Source organism: Chelonia mydas, chromosome 2, assembly GCF_015237465.2.
Source record: "Chelonia mydas isolate rCheMyd1 chromosome 2, rCheMyd1.pri.v2, whole genome shotgun sequence".
Taxonomy (NCBI): domain Eukaryota; kingdom Metazoa; phylum Chordata; order Testudines; family Cheloniidae; genus Chelonia; species Chelonia mydas.
Window position 1 is genome coordinate 223,855,265 of NC_057850.1, and position 19,014 is coordinate 223,874,278.

At 42.1% G+C, this 19,014-nt stretch overlaps 1 protein-coding gene across 1 annotated transcript in view; it reads left to right on the plus strand.

Moving 5' to 3' along the window:
- The window catches only part of MALRD1 (MAM and LDL receptor class A domain containing 1), a 478,214-nt gene that overhangs the window by 186,740 nt on the left and 272,460 nt on the right, over positions 1 to 19,014 (plus strand). The window contains exon 21 of the mRNA XM_037891563.2: positions 3,295 to 3,472. Within this exon, the coding sequence (XP_037747491.1) occupies positions 3,295 to 3,472 (178 nt within the window). The remainder of the gene's footprint in view (positions 1 to 3,294; positions 3,473 to 19,014) is intronic.

Consider the following 19,014-nt stretch of genomic DNA (forward strand, 5'->3'; position numbering starts at 1 on the left):
AACAGGCAAGCATAAATTAAAACCATTGTGCATTGGAAAGTCTCGCATGCCTCGGTGCTTTCATCATGTAAATGTGAATTGCCTGCCATTTTCTTACAAGAACTCCAAAAATTCCTGAATGACAAGAGAGATTTTTGAACAATGGTTCTTCACCGAATTTGTCCCTTCTGTGCCAAAGCATTTGCGGGCAAAACACTTAGAAGAAAAGGCCGTTCTTTTGCTGGACAACTGCGCATCCTCTGGCCAAAAGACTCAGAACCCGTGACGGTAAAATACGGGTTGAATACTTACCTAAAAACACGACTTCCAAAATCCAGCTGCTTGATCAAGGTGTTATTGCCATTTTTAAACAGCGCTATCGACGGAACTTGGTACGACAAATGATAGAAAGCGAGTTGTCTGTCACCAATTTTCTGAAGAAGTAGACTATAAAAGACTTCTTTTACATTGGTGGTGATTCCTGGAATTTATTAAGCACTGAAACGATAAACTGCTGTTGGATGGTGGGACTGAGAGAGTCGTTTGGCCACCCGCTCCTGGAAGAAAATGAAGAAAGCAGATCACAGTCTGACTAGGAATTCGACTTTGAGGGATTTACAGAGGAGGAAGTTGGAAAAACAGACATGGAGTGGATGCTGGAACTGTGCTAGCAACTGTCCGGGCTCGGGGTAACTGTTCTGCCACTAAATATCGAGTCCTGGATAAGAGGCGACGATGAAGCAGAAGAATTTTGTCCCATTGCTGAAAGTGTAACGGATGACCAAATTCTTCAGACAATACGACCAAACAACATTCCAGAAGGTGAAGAATTGGCCTTCACTGTGGAAGAAGAAGAGGAAGATGAAGTGGACATCGTTCCAACGTCAACTGCGACCATAGCTGGCTTAGAGACTGCTTTGAGATGGTTTGAGATGCAAGACGTTGAGCCTATAAAAATTATGCAGCTACGTAGTCTTTTGTAGTTTGCTAAGTGGAAACAGCACAGCAGCAAGAAGCAAAAGCAACTCACTGACTTTTTAAAGAAAAACTAGACTAGTTTATTGTAATGTCTACTTTAAATCTCTAATAAAGCAACACTTTTTTTCTCGTTTATTGTTTCCTTGAAGTAGGAGTTTATTTTCTAAGGTTTTCTATACTTTATGGGTGTGACATTTACTGTATACAGTAATTTCATTTTAACGCGGTTCCCCGCTATAACGTGGTACTTGGCATGGATCCCAAATCCCACGTTCTAGCAAGGGTCCGGTGTACGTCCTGCAGGCAGCAATCTGTGCACAGGAGGGTGTTATCCACTGTCAATTGCAGTTTAGAACATAATATTTATAAAACACACAAAACTGTAAAAAAAAATGTGTGTGGTACTTTAGACCGTGCCACTTATCACTGTCAGAAAGCATCATTAATCTTATGGATAATTAGGCAGAGACATTGGTTGTGGTTCGCTTTACTGTAACTTTTTAAACTAATAAAGCTGCTCTGTTAGCACGCCCCCCTCCCACTACTTTACTCCCCAACCTCTACTTCCCCAAAGAGGTTACCCCAGGACAACATGGTCTCCTCACACATTATTACTTACTAATACAGAGATCATCTAAAGCTTGGTCTACACTACCAACTTATGGCGGCATAACTATGTCGCTCACACCCCGAGCGAAGTAGTTATAGTGACCTGGCCCATGCTATAGACAGCGCTATGTTGGTGGGAGGGCTTCTCCCGTTGACATAGCCACCTCTCAGGGAGGTGGAGTACCTACACGGATGAGAAAAGCTCTCCCATCAGCATAGGTAGCATCTTCAATAAGCGGTACAGCGGCACAGCTGCAGTGCTGTAAGTGTACACGAGCCCTGAGCAGCACCAACCTTTTCAAGCTGCATGGGTTAGCAATACAACTTTCACATGCCCCTGTAGAATCCTCAGAGCAGTCCCCTGAACTAAACTGTGCTAATCTGTTCGAAAGTCCTGGAACCTGACAGGGACTCATCCTGCACCACAAAGGCAAATTTGGAGTTTCTAAAAAATAATTTGGAAGTTACACTGCAGTTGACCAGTTCCCTAAGTAGTGGAAATGACCATTAGTAAGGCTACGTTTTAGTCACAGTTATTTTTAGTAAGTCACAGACAGGTCAGGGGCAGTAAACAAAACATTACGGCCTGTGACCTGTCCATGACTTTTACTATATACCCCTGACTAAAACTTGGGGAGGGGGTGGCTCGGAACAACAGGCTGGGGGGCACCGCGGGTGTTGTGGGGGGGAGGGTTGGCGGGTCTGGGGAAGGCTCCCTACCCAGCTCCTGAGCTCCACGTGCTGCCTCTGCTCTGCCCCACGCTTCAGTTCTGTAGCCCCCATTGGCTGGGAACCGCAGCCAATGGGAAGCTGTGGGGGAGATGCCTGCCAGCCCAGGCAGCACATGGAGCTAGAAGCTGAGGGAGGAGAGTTCCTGTAGCCCTTCCAGGGAGCCCACTCTAGGTAAGCACTGCCCCGCATCCCAACCCGCAGCTCTGAACACCCCCACACCCAAACTCCTGCTGCTGGGAGTGGGAGGGTGAGACTGCCCCAGCAGCAGCTGGTGCGACTGGCGCAGCGGCTGCCTGAGCTTCTCAGGTGGCCTCCGGGCGAGGCATGCCGGCCGCTGCAGAAGTCACGGAAAGTCATGTAATCTGTGACTTCCGTAACCTCCATGACAAACACAGAGCCTTAGCCATTAGATTCTGTGTGTGGGGACACTGAGTGGGAAAGGGCAACTAGAATACTCATTTGTCCCATCTTCAGGAAGGGATCAGCTAAGGCACAGGAGGCTGAAATACTACCCAAATAAGATGGTAATTCAGTATTTTGGTCCCAATGCCAAATGGCAGCATACTGTAAGGCATTCAGATATGATTTGGAATGTTAAAATAAAACTAATTTGCTTTTTGAGTTTCCTTCATAAAGTTGCTATCACACTAATAGCTAATGGCTTTTACACTGATATCTTGGCATATGACATCACCAGAGGAAATGGGTCCTTTTCATATATAATGTGATCTGGTAGAAACCAAGGTGAATAACAGTTCAAATGATTTATTTTAATCCCCAGGTTAGAATTGGTTTCTTAGCCAATAATATAGTGAGTATGATTGGTATTGTACCAATAGGGAAAAGCCATGCTTGTCGATACGGTATAAATACTAATTAAAGAAACGACACTGAAATTCTTTTATACCCATATTGTTCACTCAACCTGAACATCAACTGTCTGATCATTCCCCGTTTCTAGACGTATACTAAGTGTTTTAATTTTGTCTTGTAAAGTCGTGGAAGTTTGTGATTTTGAAGGTGAAAACCTGTGTGAATGGTATCAACCAGCAACAGAAGTGACAGCAGCAACTCTTTCAGTCCATTCCACTAGTGCATTCCACTGGGGCCTTGGAAATGGAGGAACCATGCATCCTGGGGAAGAAAACCACAGGCCATCAACTGATCACACAATGTGAGTAAGATGTTCACACCTACACACTTACCTCTTGGGACTATATATGTTTAGTCAGCTATGGCACTTGTGAATTCTGCTGCCATTTGCTCATTAGTGTCAGTGTTAAGTTATTCTAGCAGAATTTGGCTCAGTGCATATGAAAATTGAACTCTCTCCTAACATGTCTTGTACACCACTAGCAGGGGAGGAGAATTGCTGCCCCACCATGTCCTTCACAATGCTGAGTTGTCATCTCCAGCAGTACTAGCTCTGAGAAGAGGCATCCAATCAGTTTTCCTGTAAGGACCAGGGTGTGAGCAATCATGCCTAATCATGCTTAAAGTCAGGCACCCGAAACCAGAGCCAGGGTCAGAGTCAGGTGCCAAGCCAAAGGTCAGAGCCGGAGTCAGTGTCAGGGTTAGGATAGGAGCAGAGACCTGGAATGAGGCAGAAAAGCAGGAACTGGCAACAGCAAGGGTTCTGGGATAAGGAGCGCAGGAACCAGGAACAAGCAGGGCTCAGGAATCAGGCAAGTAGGCAGGGTCCATAGCATCTGCCAGGCAGCCAGGCACAGTTTCCTGTGCCTCTTTCTGGTTTAAGTAATGTGTCCCTGCCACTCAGGGGACATCTCCTCCAAACAGAAGCTTTGTGGGCCCTTAGTGAGCTAGAGCTTCACTAACCCATTTTTCCACATCTTTGGGTGAGTGGCTAGGTTGTGGCCACAGTCTCAGTCCTGCCTGGGGGCTCATGGCCCAGATTCAAGGGCCTGGATCCCTCATAATTACTGGCTGATGTGTTACATCTGAGAATACAGATGGAAGCAGACATGGGCAGCGTGTATAATAGGCCAGGAAAGGCTAAGCCATCCCTAACCCAGGCCGTGGCCCACCCTTGCTCCACCCTGAGACCCCACCCTCGCACCCCCTTTCCCCTAAGGCCGGTAGGAGCTCAGCTCAGGCCAGCAGCCTGGAGCTCGGAGCTTGGTTAGCCAGCTGCTCAGGTTGGCCATAGGCATGGGGCAGCTCGGGTTGGGTCAGTAGTTGGGCCGGCTGGTGGCCTGAGGGGTAGGCCAGTGCTTGGGCCAGCTGGGGGTCACAGCAGCTGTTGGCCCAGGACTTGGGGCGGGTGGACCAGTGCTCGGGCCAGCTGTGCAGCTAGGGCAGTCTGGCCAATGGCCCAGGAATTTGGACAGCTTGGGCAGGTGGGCCGGTGCTTGGGGCAGTTTGGCTGGGACTCTTCTGGCAGGAGGATGGAGTGGGGCCTCGGGGCTCTGGCAGGCAGGCATGGACGTGGAAGGGGTGGGGTAGGGACAGGGCCTCGGGCAGAAGGGGCGGAGTGGGGCTGGGCTGGGAGCTAGCCTCCCCGAAGTGTGGGTTCACACGCCACCCATGGAAGCAGTGACTCACTGCTTTTGAGATTGTGAATAATTAAGGATATGCACTAGGGCTGTCAATTAATCACAGTTAACTCACGTGATTAACTCAAAAAATTTATTGCGATTAAAAAAATCATTGCAATTAATCGCACTGTTAAACAATAGAATACAAACTGAAATTTATTAAATATTTTTAATGTTTTTCTACATTTTCAAATATATCTATTTCAATTACAACACAAAATACAAAGTGTACAGTGCTCATTTTATATTTTGATTACAAATATTTGCACTGTAAAAATGATAAACAAAAGAAATAGTATTTTTCAATTCACCTAATATAAGTACTGTAGTGCAATCTCTTTATCATGAAAGTTGAACTTACAAACGTAGAATTATGTACAAAAAACCTGCATTCAAAAATAAAACAATGTAAAACTTTAGCGCTTACAAGTCCACTCAGCTCTACTTCTTGTTCAGCCAGTTGCTAAGAGAAACAAGTTGGTTTACATTTGTGGGAGATAATGCTGCCCATTTCTTAATTACAGTGTCGCCTGAAAGTGAGAACAAGCATTTGTATGGCACTGTTGTAGCTAGCATTGCAAGATATTTATGTGTCAGATGTGCTAAAGGTTCATATGCCTCTTCAGCTTCAGCCATGGTTCCAGAGGACATGCTTTCATGCTGATGACGCTTGTTTAAAAAAAATGCATTAATTAAATTTGTGACTGAACTCCTTGGGGGAGAATTGTCTCCTGCTGTATTTTACCTTCATTCTGCCGTATATTTCATGTTATAGCTGTCTCGGATGATAATCCAGCACATGTTGTTCATTTTAAGAACGCTTTCACTGCAAATTTGACAAAATGCAAAGAAGATACCAATGTGAAATTTCTAAAGATAGCTACATCACTCAACCCAAGGTTTAAGAATCTAAAGTGCCTTCCAAAATCTGAGAGGGATGAGATGTGGAGCATGTTTTCAGAAGTCTTAAAAGAGCAACGCTCCGATGCAGAAACTACAGAACCCAAACCACCAAAAAAGAAAATCAACCTTCTGCTGGTGGCATCTGACTCAGATGATTAAAATGAATATGCGTCGGTCCACACTGCTGTGGATCGTTATGAGGAGAACCCATCATCAGCATGGAAGTATGTTTCCTGGAATGGTGGTTGAGTCATCAAGGGACATATGAATCTTTAGCGCGTCTGGCGTGTAAATATCTTGCAACACCAGCTACAACAGTGCCATGCAAACTCCTGTTCTTGCTTTCAGGTGACATTGTAACAAGAAGTAAGCAGCATTATCTCCTGCAAATATAAACAACCTTGTTTGTCTGAGCGATTGGCTGAACAAGAAGTGGGACTGAGTGGACTTGTAGACTCTAAAGTTTTACATTGTTTTATTTTTGAATGCAGGTTTTTTTGTACATAATTCTACATTAGTAAATTCAACTTTCATGCTAAAGAGATTGCACTACAGTACTTATATTAGGTGAATTGAAAAATACTATGTCTTTTGTTTTTACATTGCAAATATTTGTAATAAAAAATAAATATAAAGTGAGCACTGTACACTTTGTATTCTGTGTTGTAATTGAAATCAATATATTTTGAAAATGTAGAAAACATCCAAAATGGCATTCTATTATTGTTTAATAGTGCAATTAATTGTGATTAATTTTTTAATTGCTTGACAGCCCTAGTATGTACTATTACATTATCCACAGTAGAAGCTTTTACAAAATTGTTTTCTCTAATGTTGATGGAGATGTTGAACCGAGTTATAAATGTACAATGATGGGACAAATCATTTATATTCGTGATGCCAGGGCATTCACTGAAAATTATTGGGAAAGGGCAAATTTTTGTTTCTTTGCTTCACAGTGTTAAAACTTTTTGATGATTGTCCACCCAGTATAGGGGACAATGTATGCAGAACCATCTCCCTCCATTATGCTCATGGTATACTATGCAGTACAACTGAAACTTCTACAGACATTCAATGGAAACTTTGTAAATAATACCTCTCACATCTGTAATGCAGAAATTCATCATATTGAAAAATATATCCACTCACTTTGCTCCTTTGTCAGTAGATCAGTGCTGTCAGGATATTGTATTTTATAATGATAAAATTCTATGAATGTTGTTAGCAAAGGCTTATGTGCTCATCTCTAGATATGTAAACATCACTTTTGTTAACAGAGATTCAAAAATGAAAAAAGGGCCTTATCCCAACTTCTAAATTTGTACACCAATTTATAGGGCTTTGTGCATGAAAAAAACCCAACAAGCTGGAGATTCAATTTTAAAGGCTTTAGTTTTGAGAATTTGACCATAATGTGCATTACGTGGGTTGAAAAGAAACAAAGTGAGCCAGCCTTTTTCCTCTAAACAGACAGCAACAACAAAACACAAAACCTATGGTCCACATAAGAAAAAAAATGGACTGGGAGGAACAGATTTAAAGAGCGCAGTCTGGCTTTAATACTTATATTCTAGTTGATTGGCTTTTTTCTACGTAGTGACTACTGACCCCAAGTGTTTTATTTCTTGGATTTTGCTCCTTCCTCTTAAAGAATGTGGTTGGAATGATGCCTTTTGGGGCAGAATTTACCATATGGACATACCAACAATCTTGAAAGGAACTCCTTTATGTTAGCTCTTATATAGGGGAAAGGAAATCTTCTCCTCGTACTTCATTCCTGTGTGTGTTTCTTATACTCTCTCAAAGGATATTATTGAAGTCAAACTGCCGATTCCAAATAGAATCATTATGATAATTATTAGCTCCCAATAAAAATAATCATTTCATTTGCATAATAAGCAATAATTTGCTTTTTCATTGAGATTTGGTTACATTTAGTAAAGAATATGAAATTGTACTGTGTAATTCATTTAATTTATATCAGAATTATAATATTGACTATGCTGAAATATCTCCATTATATCTATCTCTCTACCTAATCTGTGTGTGACCACACACACAAGAAGGCTAGACAGACACATACATACTTCTATTTAATGTTGTATGAAGAAAATACCAATAGGCCAGGTATACTTGTATTTAAAAGCTTCTTTCAGTGATGTGCAGCTCGAGCTCCAATCAAGAAACATGGGATTTCTATATGATATGAGAGATGTTCAGTAATCTGAATAGAGAAAAACAAGGTTTTCTATCTGGCATGATAGATGCATGCAGCTCTCTATGAATATAGGAAATAACCATTTATATGTGGCAAGGAATGCAGAACAGGACACCAACGTTACTAATTGCAATAAGAGTTACTATTTTGATGATAGTTTAAAACTAGATTTATGTTTATTTTTAGTGTCACTGTAATATTATAGAGCATTCAACCTGACAGAATTGTTAATATGAGTATAAGAGAACTACTGCATTTCAGCTTAATATGTTAGGGTTTTTAGTGTCAGTAAAATTACCATGTTTCTATTGTAAAAAGCCCCATAATTTAACCATAGTTAAAAAATACAGTTTTACTTTGTCATTTTTGGAAACAATTTAAACTTCCCACAGAACATCAGTGTGTCTTCCTGCTTGAAGAGAAAAGGAATATGGTAAATCAAATGCAAAAAACTTGAACTGACTAAAGAATATAAAATCTTATGATATAATTGTTGTATAGTAGATAATATTAGCATCAAATTTTCTGTTTTACAGAATCCTCTTATAGCATTTGCACCCTGTACATGTTTTAATGTACAGTGATATTTTATCTCTTTTAATATACAGTGATAGACATATGTACTAGAGCTGGTTAACATTTTTAATTGAAACCGTTTTTTAACAGAAAATTAGGTTTTTCATATAGTTTTTTTTTTTCAAATAGTTTTTTTTTTTTCAAAATGTGTCTGCTTCCATGGGAAAACTTTGATTTTTTTCATTTAAAAATAAACAACCTTGAATGTCATAAAACTGAAAAGTTTTGGTTTTCAGGTGAAAACTGAAATATTTCAGAAAAGAACTGAAATTTTACGGTTCACTTATGCTGCCACAGTACCTCCTGCGAGTGTGTTTTGGTTGCCACATGTCCCTGTTCCTCTCTGTGTGCTGCGTTCCCCAGCCGGGCTTCATCTTCACGTGATGCACTATGTCCCCTTATCAAGAGAGCAGACTAATAGACTTTCAGTTCAGAAGGGACCATTATGATCATCTAGTCTGACCTCCTGCACAACGGAGGCCACAGAATCTCACCCATCCACTCCTGCAATAAACCTCTCACCTATGTCTGAGCTATTGAAGTCCTCAAATCATGGTTTAAAGACTTTAAGGTGCAGAGAATCCTCCAGCAAGTGATCCATGCCCCATGCTGCAGGGGAAGGCAAAAATCCCCCAGGGCCTCTCCCAATCTGCCCTGGAGGAAAATTCCTCCCTGACCCCAAATATGGCAATCTGCTGAACCCTGAGCATGTGGGCAAGACTCACCAGCCAGATACCCAGGAAAGAATTCTCCGTAGTAACTCAGATCCCACCCCATCTAACATCCCATCACAGGCCATTGGGCCTATTTACCACTAATAGTCCAAGATCAATTAATTGCCGAAATCATGTTATCCCGTCATACCATCTCCTCCATAAACTTGTTGAGTTTAATCTTGAAGCCAGATAGGTCTTTTGCCCCCACTGCTTCCCTTGGAAGGCCGTTCCAGAACTTCAATACTCTGATGGTTAGAAACCTTCGTCTAATTTCAAGTCTAAACTTCCTGATGTCCAGTTTATATCCATTTGTTCTTGTGTCCACATTGGTACTGAGCTTAAATAATTCCTCTTCCTCCCTGGTATTTAACCCTCTGATATATTTATAGAGAGCAATCATATCTCCCCTCAGCCTTCTTTTGGTTAGGCTAAACAAGCCAAGCTGCTTGAGTCTCCTTTCATGAGACAGGTTTTCCATTCCTTGGATCATCCTAGTCATCCTTCTCTGTACCCGTTCCAGTTTGAATTTATCCTTCTTAAACATGGGAGACCAGAACTGCACACAGTATTCCAGATGAGGTCTCACCAGTGCCTTGTATAATGGTACTAACACCTCCTTATCTTTACTGGAAATACCTCGCCTGATGCATCCCAAGACCGCATTAGCTTTTTTCATGGCTTTTTTTCATTGGCAGCTCATAGTCATCCTGTGGTCAACCAATACTCCAAGGTCCTTCTCCTCCTCTGTTACTTCCAAGTGACGCGTCCCCAGCTTATAACTAAAATTCTTCTTGTTAATCCCTAAATGCATGACCTTACACTTCTCACTATTAAATTTCATCCTATTACTATTACTTCAGTTTACAAGGTCATCCAGATCTTCCTGTATGATATCCCTGTCCTTCTCTGAATTGGCAATACCTCCCAGCTTTGTGTCATCCGCAAACTTTATTAGCGCATTCCCACTTTTTGTGCCAAGGTCAGTAATAAAAAGATTAAATAAGATTGGTCCCAAAACCGAACTCCACTGGTAACCTCCCTCCAGCCTGACAGTTTACCTTTCAGTATGACCTGCTGTAGTCTCCCCTTTAACCAGATCCTTATCCACCTTTCAGTTTTCATATTGATCCCCATCTTTTCCAATTTAACTAATAATTCCTCATGTGGCACCGTATCAAACGCCTTACTGAAATCGAGGTAAATTAGATCCACTGTGTTTCCTTTGTCTAAAATGTCTGTTACTTTCTCAAAGAAGGAGATCAGGTTGGTTTGGCATGATCTACCTTTTGTAAAACCATGTTGTATTTTGTCCCAATTACCATTGACCTCAATGTCCTTAACTACTTTCCCCTTCAAAATTTTTTCCAAGACCTTGCATACTACAGATGTCAAACTAACAGGCCTGTAGTTACCAAGATCACTTTTTTTTCCTTTCTTAAAAATAGAAACTATGTTAGCACTTCTCCAGTTATATGATACAACCCCTGAGTTTACAGATTCATTAAAAATTCTTGCTAATGGGCTTGCAATTTCATGTGCGAGTTCCTTTAATATTCTCGGATGAAGATTGTCTGGGCCCCCCACCCGATTTAGTCCCATTAAGCTGTTTGAGTTTGGCTTCTACCTCGGATATGGTAATATCTACCTCTATATCCTCATTCCCATTTGTCATGCTACCATTATCCCTAAGATCCTCTTTAGTCTTATTAAAGACTGAGGCAAAGTATTTGATTAGATATTGGGCCATGCCTAGATGATCCTTAACTTCCACTCCATCCTCAGTGTTTGGAGGTCCCACCTCTTCTTTCCTTTTTTTCTTCTTATTTATATGGCTAGAGAACCTTTTACTATTGGTTTTAATTCCCTTTGCAAAGTTCAACTCTACATGACTTTTAGCCTTTCTCACTTTATCTCTACATGTTCTGACCTCAATAATGTAGCATTCCTTGCTGATCCCTCCCATCTTCCACTCCTTGTATGCTTTCTGCTTTTTCTTAATCACCTCTCTGAGATGCTTGCTCATCTAGCTTGATCTACAACTCCTGCCTATGAATTTTTTCCCCTTTCTTGGGATGCAGGCTTCCGATAGCTTCTGCAACTTTGACTTGAAGTAATCCCAGGCCTCCTCTGCCTTTAGATTCATAAGTGCTTCAGTCCAATCCGCTTCCCTAACCAATTTCCTTAATTTTTTCAAGTCAGCCTTTTTGAAATCAAAACCCCTAGTCACAGATTTATTTTTGTTTATCCTTCCATTCAGTTTGAACTGAATTAGCTCATGATCACTCGAGCCAAGGTTGTCCCCTACAACCATTTCTTCTATAAGGTCCTCACTACTCACCAAAACCAAATCTAAAATGGCATCCCCTCTTGTTGGCTCAGCAACTACTTGATGATGGAATCCATCAGCTATCACATCTAAGAAAATCTGAGCCCTATTATTATTACTAGCACTTGTCCTCCAGTCTATATCTGGGAAGTTAAAGTCTCCTATGATCATGCAGTTCCCATTAGTATTTATTTCATTAAAAACATTAAAGAGGTCTCTATCCATATCCAAATCAGATCCTGGAAGTCTATAGCACACCCCAAGCACTATCCCAGGGGAAGCTTTAGTAGCTTTCTTCCCCAATTTGATTTTTGCCCAGACAGACTCTGTCTTATCCATTCTATCGCTTCTTATTTCTTTACAGTCTACCTCATCATTGATATACAATGCTACTCCACCACCTTCACCTTTATTTCTGTCTTTCCTAAGCAGCACATACCCTTCAATACCTGTACTCCAGTCGTGACTACTATTCCACCATGTTTCTGTTATCCCTGTAATATCTGGTTTCACTTCCTGCACCAGTAGCTCTAGTTCCTCCATTTTGTTACCTAGGCTCCTCGCATTGGTGTACAAACATCTTAATTTTTTCTGTTTGGCCTCACTCACTTTCTTCACCTGATTAAGCATGGACATTCTACTGCCAGTATGACCTATTAGACTAGTATCCATGGTGCATTGTGGGAAAAGTAGTCTAACCGGGGTACCTGACCTATAGAGGAGAATGAGATCATGAGAGCACCCAAATTTCAACTTTCATGAGGTGCGTCCATGGCATTTCCAAAACAAAATATTTCTATTTTCCATTTCTCACTGAACTTTTTTAAGTTTCATCAAAACTTTCCATGGGGGAAAAACCACATTTTCTGTCCAGCTCTAACATGTACACTGTGTAACTGCCTGTTTTCATACAGTATAAGAGATTCCATGCTAAATGGATGAAACTCTTTCCGGTTCAGAGGGTAGGTGTGACGGTGGGGGAGAGGCTGTTTGTTGAGTGGGGCCATCCCCGTTGTCCCAATGCGAGGTTGGTACACCTCATGACACAGTCGTCTGGACTCCTTGTGGGATCAAATATTTGCAACAGTGTGGTCTCAGGACCGTACTGGGGTCAAGCAAATATCAACCCGCTGCCCCCAGGCGGGGTAGGCCAAGCAGTCTGTAGTCTCTGAGACTCCTGGCCAAGGCAGACAGTAACAATTAGGGTTTCTGATCTTCCGGGCAGAGCAGAACAGTCAGTCAGTCTATAGACCCTAGGTGGGGCTGAACAACCAAGCAGTCTAGGGGGCCTCTGAGCTTCCTGGCTGGGGCAAGCAAGCAGCAACTGCTTGGGGCGGGGGAGTTCAGACTCTTTGGGCAGGGCCGAACAAACAGTCAGTTTGTAGCCCCTGAGTGGGGCAGAGTAAGCAGATGGTCTGTGGCCCCTGAACCTCATGGCTGGGGCAGGCAAACAAACAGTAGCCACACCTAGTGGTGAGTGAGGTGGGGTAGGGGAACCCAGGCCCACCCTGCTCCACCAAGCTCTAACCCTGGGCCCTGTGAAGCCAGGGGATTCCTCATTAAGGGTTTAAACACCAATGTTCACTATATTCCCTGGGTCATTTCCTACCGCAAGGTGTATTTCAGGCATCTCCCTGTCTGGCAGCAGTTTGGCATCCCTGTCAATCTCTGCAGTCATCTGGTTGTCCGCAAAGTAGCCCAGGTCCATAGCTCATACTGCTTGGAGAGTCTCAGGCATCTCTACAGGAGCTTGCAACACATGTCCTTCCTCCTCCTCAGCCTGCCCAGACAGAGCTCGGCTTCCTCCATTTATCTGTTCCTTGCATCTGGAGCATATGCAGCAGAGGAGAGGGGAGCCTGGCCTCTTGGGCCCAATTGATTCATCTGTCCCCGTTGGCCCAATGCGGGGTCAGTACACCCCGTCACAGTAGGCACCATTTAAACTGCATGGTGCAGGATTCCAGCAGAATAGCTATAAAGGGTGGAAGCTTCACAATGGAGCTGAGTGAATAATTGATTTTTTGGTTCAGCCAGCAAATCGAAAAATCAGGGAAAATATTCAGTGTGATTCCAAAAATGTTCAGAATTTGTCATCAGATTGGAAAAGTAAATTTCAGGCCAGCAAATCTATGTATGCATGCATGTGTATTTAGGCCCCTCCTGTATAACCCTTAGCCTTTAGGGCACTTGCCTGAGACATAGGAGACTGAGGTCTGAATCTGCACTGTGGGGCAAGGACTTCAATTCAGATCTCTCCTATGCCAGATGAGCACCCTAACCAACAGGCTATCAGCTATTTGGGGGTGGGTGCCTCTCAATCTCTCATTGAAGTTCCTTTTTGTATAAATCATCTCAATGGGACTTCTAGATGCTACTGTAATAAATAATAAATAATGTGTCTAGGCTTAAGCAAGTGCATAGACTAGGCAAGCAGCTAACTAGATAACTGCAGGCCTCATAATTCATTTCCACTTGAGAGAAAATGATTAGTGATTTAGCAAAGTCTTTGGAATTAATAGGACTATTCAGGTACCTTTGGTTTATACTTTGCAAATATTGCAGATACTTAGGAATCTGTTTCTTCTTTCTGCTGCAGTAACTTTGTATTAGATAATTCATATCCAAATATCTCATCAAAACCAATGAAGCAAAAACAACAAAAAGAATATGAAACCTAAATTCTGAGCTCACATGATAATTATTGTTTTGTAAACAGCTCCCTTGATAACCATATGTTTAGCACATCTGTCTTGCTTTGTGTCTGCTTTTCCGACAGACATTATCCTAGTTTGGCATTCAAAAGGTAAAAAATAAATAAATAAAAAGAGAAAAATAACCAGACTATACTGCAGTACAAAGCAGTTTTTGTAGCAATCAGGGAAGTGATCAGAACCATTCTAAAGTAAGTGGTGATTGGGAGTAAGGGGCTGAAGATAGGTGAAAAAATGCCATGTAGTCACACAGGAGTGCAGTCACTTGAAAAAAAAAAAAAAAAAAGGGCAGGAGGAGGATCAAGAGTCAAAAAGTCTATAGAATTCAGCTACATTTAGGGGGATAGGATAGGATAGGAAAAAATTAGCAAAGACACATATGTCTCATTTCCCTACTCAGCTGGGGTGCCAATGTATTTCTACCTTTTCCTGCATGTCCTATTGCTTATTCGACCTGTTCTTTTATTGTGCTTCATTCAGCTAATTTCAATACATAACAAATCTGGAAAAAAAACCACCTCACTGTCTCTCTCTGTGCTCTCCAGAGCAACCAGTTCTGCAAAGGGTGCGGGGAGGTGCATGCTGCTGGCCCAACATTTCTTCTTTTAAAATTATTCCAGTAATAACATATATAAGTGATTTGACTACTGTAGCAATGGATCATAACACTCAAGAGCATGACTTCAGCCTTTTCAGACATCCAGGAAGAGCACAATAATTTTTTGAAAGATTTGCTGGAAACATCAGTCACCTGTTTCATTTAAATTAAATGATGACTTTGGCAATTTGCACTTCAGCAAATTTTGGTTTAATTAGAAATTTTGGATATGGGACTGATTCAAATTTTGGAGAGAATGAGGATTCAGATAGTCAGGCTTCAGGAAATTGGGTTTTATCTGTATAATCTTTTTGGACATACTGCAGCATAATGTAAGTTTTTCTCCCAAGTGGCTAGGGGAAATGGTTGTGGGAACCTCTTGTTAAAATATTGGCAGAGTATTGTAACAATCAGTGTAGACACCATCTCCACCAATACCTGGTGCTGTATCTTTACCCTGGTGTTAAATTCTTGTCTTGTATATTGTTATGTTGATGTATTTGATGTGGGGGTTTTAGCAGGAGGTTCAGTCCTGCCTGTCTATGCTGGAGTGCGCACTTGCAGTGTTTCAGTCAGCCCCTGTGATTCTACAAGCAAATATTACACCTGGTGGCAGCAGCTTCAAGATGGCAGAAGCACTTTTGCTTGAGAAGAAATGTACTGGTCATGCAGATGAGACTAGAATCTGTGAGCGCTTGACAGACTTTGAGCTGTTGCTCTCTGTGAATGAGTGGCCTGATATGAAAGCAGCACAATATCCAACAGTGTTTTTCTATGGTGATCCCAAAGCATTTTACCAGCAGCTTCCTAGTGCAGATTGTGGTTCTTATAGATACACCTATATGACTGCTTTGAGAGGAGATTGGCCCTTTTGAAATATCAGAAGGCATAGCAAGCCAGGAGTTGGAATGGCAGAGAACTGCTGCATAGTTGTTTTTGTGCATTGCAGAGACCGTTTGGTAGGGCTTTTCCTGCACTACCCTGGCCAGGAGGTGGCTCGAGTGATGCAGAACCTACTGTGCTGAATCTGGAACTGGCACTTCAGAGAGGGGCCTGTCACAAATATGGCAATTTCCTGAAATAGCCTTGAATGACTTTATTGTATTAAGTTTATGTATTACTGTGGGCCAGAATTGCATGAAACCTCTCTAGGGGGGAGATGTGACAGATGTAAGAACTGTATATTCAAAAGACTATATTGAAAATGTGCCAGACAAGTATGAACTTTTGGGACAGTAAGTATTAAGTGGATTTCCTGGGGATGCCCTAGGCAGAGGTTAATGCACATTACACAACTTTGGTTATGCAAAACCCCAGTCTTTTGAAGCTATATCCTGAGGAGGGGGGTCTTTGTCTGATGATTTACCTATTATAGAAGGCCAGGACCAAAGGCCTGAGCTGCATAGAGAAATGGCTGCTCTGTTCAGCCTATGTTCTAGTTCTGGGTCTAAGATTTATATAAACTTTTAAACATGGGGAAAACCTAACTGTGGATTTTGAAGGACTGAAACATAGCAGAACCCTAGAACCCTAGGTTGGAGCTTGGGGTGACATCTTGTAAAGCTTTTTAGCATGTACATAGGTTCTTCTGTTGTTTTAATGTTTTCTCTCTAATGCTTCCACCTTAAGAATATATGTGCTTGCTTAAAAGGAGCTGTGTGATAACTTATTACTGCAGACAGTTACACTGTAGCCTTTGGAGAGAAAACAGCACAGATGCTGACCTGCTTAGGCAGTTTGGCTTGCTGGGGATGTCACAGTGTAAATCCAGGGCTCTGTGTAGCCTTAACACCCCGGTCAGAAGGGAGAGAGAGAGACAAGGCTCTGAACAAGACTGGTGATGGCTGGGAGCTGGAAACCTTTAAGTGGGTGTCCTCGATTGACCACAGAGGGGGAATACAAGTGCACTTAATCTGAAACTGTGACAAGGCCTATGTTCAGTGGCAAGCTATGAGAGGGTCCTGTGTGAAAAGTGAGTTTATAAATGGGAACTTCATAATCTGCTGGTGAAGGAAGATAACATACTGGATAAACCTATGGACTAGATTATATGATGAGTTTGAAATGCCCCAGGGTGACTTCTTTGCAGCACTTCAAAAAAGATTGCTAGAGAAGTGGCTAAAGAATTGAAGGAAGCCCAAGTGCAAGATATTCACACATGCCCTTAGGATCAGATGAGAGAGACTGTTTCCCAAATTGATCTCAGAACAGATGACATTTGCAGGCGATGCAGAGGCAAAGACCATTGGAGACAGAATTGTCCAAGCAGAGGGAAACCACATCCAGGGAAACTAGAAGTTGATGATGCAATGCGGCCAACATCCACAACTAGTAGAATAGCCATGTTAAGAGCTGCCCAGGTATCTGTTACTGTACCTGGAGACATCGATGCCTGGTAAAGCACAATGCTGTTGGACTCGGGATCTGGAATAAGTCTCATCCATGGAGAACACCCAGCGCTTCAGAGGGAGGAGATTTATACTGCAAGAGTTAAACTGGTGATTATTAATCATGAGCCACAGCAGACAGCAGGTGAAATCTAGCTCCCACTGAACTTGGGGTCTCTGCATACTCAATGGGTTTTTGCTGTGGTGACTAGTATTTCTAGTGCTGTTGTATTGGGAGTGGATTTCATCCAAGAGAATCAAAAAAATACTCCTGGGTTATTAGGAGAACTGAACTGTTCCTGGATAATATTCAGAGATGAGTAGGAGAAAGTGTAGATCCTGGAGGGCAGCCTTGAGGGCCTCAGAAGTGTTTCTACCATACCTAAAGGATGACAGAGAGGAAGTTCTTCCTGTGATAGCTTGGAATAAAGGAATGCTGCGGTGAACCAGTAGGGCTGTTTGAAGCTACCAATGTCCACTTAGGAATGCTGTTTAGAAAAACTCTGTCTTGAGTTGGACCAAAGGGTGAGTTCTGAGTAAGAGTAATTGATGTGACTGACCAGGAAAGTGCAGCTAATGAAAAATCAGACCATGGGGATAGCGTCCAAGTTAGCTGGTGTCTCAAAGCCTCTCACAAGAAAGAGATCAAGAGCTGTGAGGCAGCCCAGTCACTAAAAGAACATAGGAGTGACTTGACAGAAGTGGTCATAGAAGGCAATGAAAGGAAGAGACTAGAACAGCTACTCTGATTATATGTTAGTGTGTTCTCCAGGAATAATGAAGAGTTTGGGAGTAACATTGGATTGTGGAGTAACATTGGATTTTGCTTAAGCCAAGGAGTGTTCTTGTGAGGCTGCCCCCACTTCAGATTATCCTGGTGTATCAGAAAGCAGTGAAAGAGAAGCTAAATTGCATGCTGGCAGATGGTCTGATTGAGCAATCTATGTGACCTTGACATTGGAACTGTGAAAAAATCCAATGAAGACTTGAGGATACATGTTGCCTACAGGAGACTTAATTCACGGAGTGTTCAACATAGCTACCCACTTCCCCACATAGCAGTCACCCAGGATAAAATGTCAGGAGCAAAATATTGTGATTTGGTGTTTGGATATCATCAGATTTTGTCCTGAAGATCAAGGACAAAATTGCCTTAGTGACACCCTGTGGATTGTTTCATCTCTGCAGAATGCCTTTCAGATTTAGGAATGCACCAGGCATATATCAGAGGTTAGTGAATCATCTAACCCACTTTTTGAGAGCTGAAGACATCCACGTGTACTTAGATGACTCCATTTGTTTCCACAAAACATGGGAGGAATATCTGGTAGGAGTGGAAAGGATTCTAAAGCTTTTTAAGGATTCAGTGTTCAAACTTGCAGGAAACAACTGTCAGTTTGCAAGAAATTGCATCACCTTCCTAGGACATATAATCAGTGAGGATGGGTTGGAACCCCAACCCCAGAAACTGAACATTATGGAGGACTAGAAGGTTCCCGCAAACCTGGAAGAGTTACAGTGATTTGTAGGCCTCTGTGGATTCCACAGAAGACTTGTAAAAAAAAACTTCGCAGAGCAGCCAGTGCCATTATTCCAACAAAGAGCAACTTTGATTGGACAGAGCAACTTCAAAGAGCATTTGAGTCACTGAAGGAAGGACTTCTAAACTGCTGTGCTTAAATTCATGGATGCATCCCATCCATTCCTGGTAACTTGTGAAGCA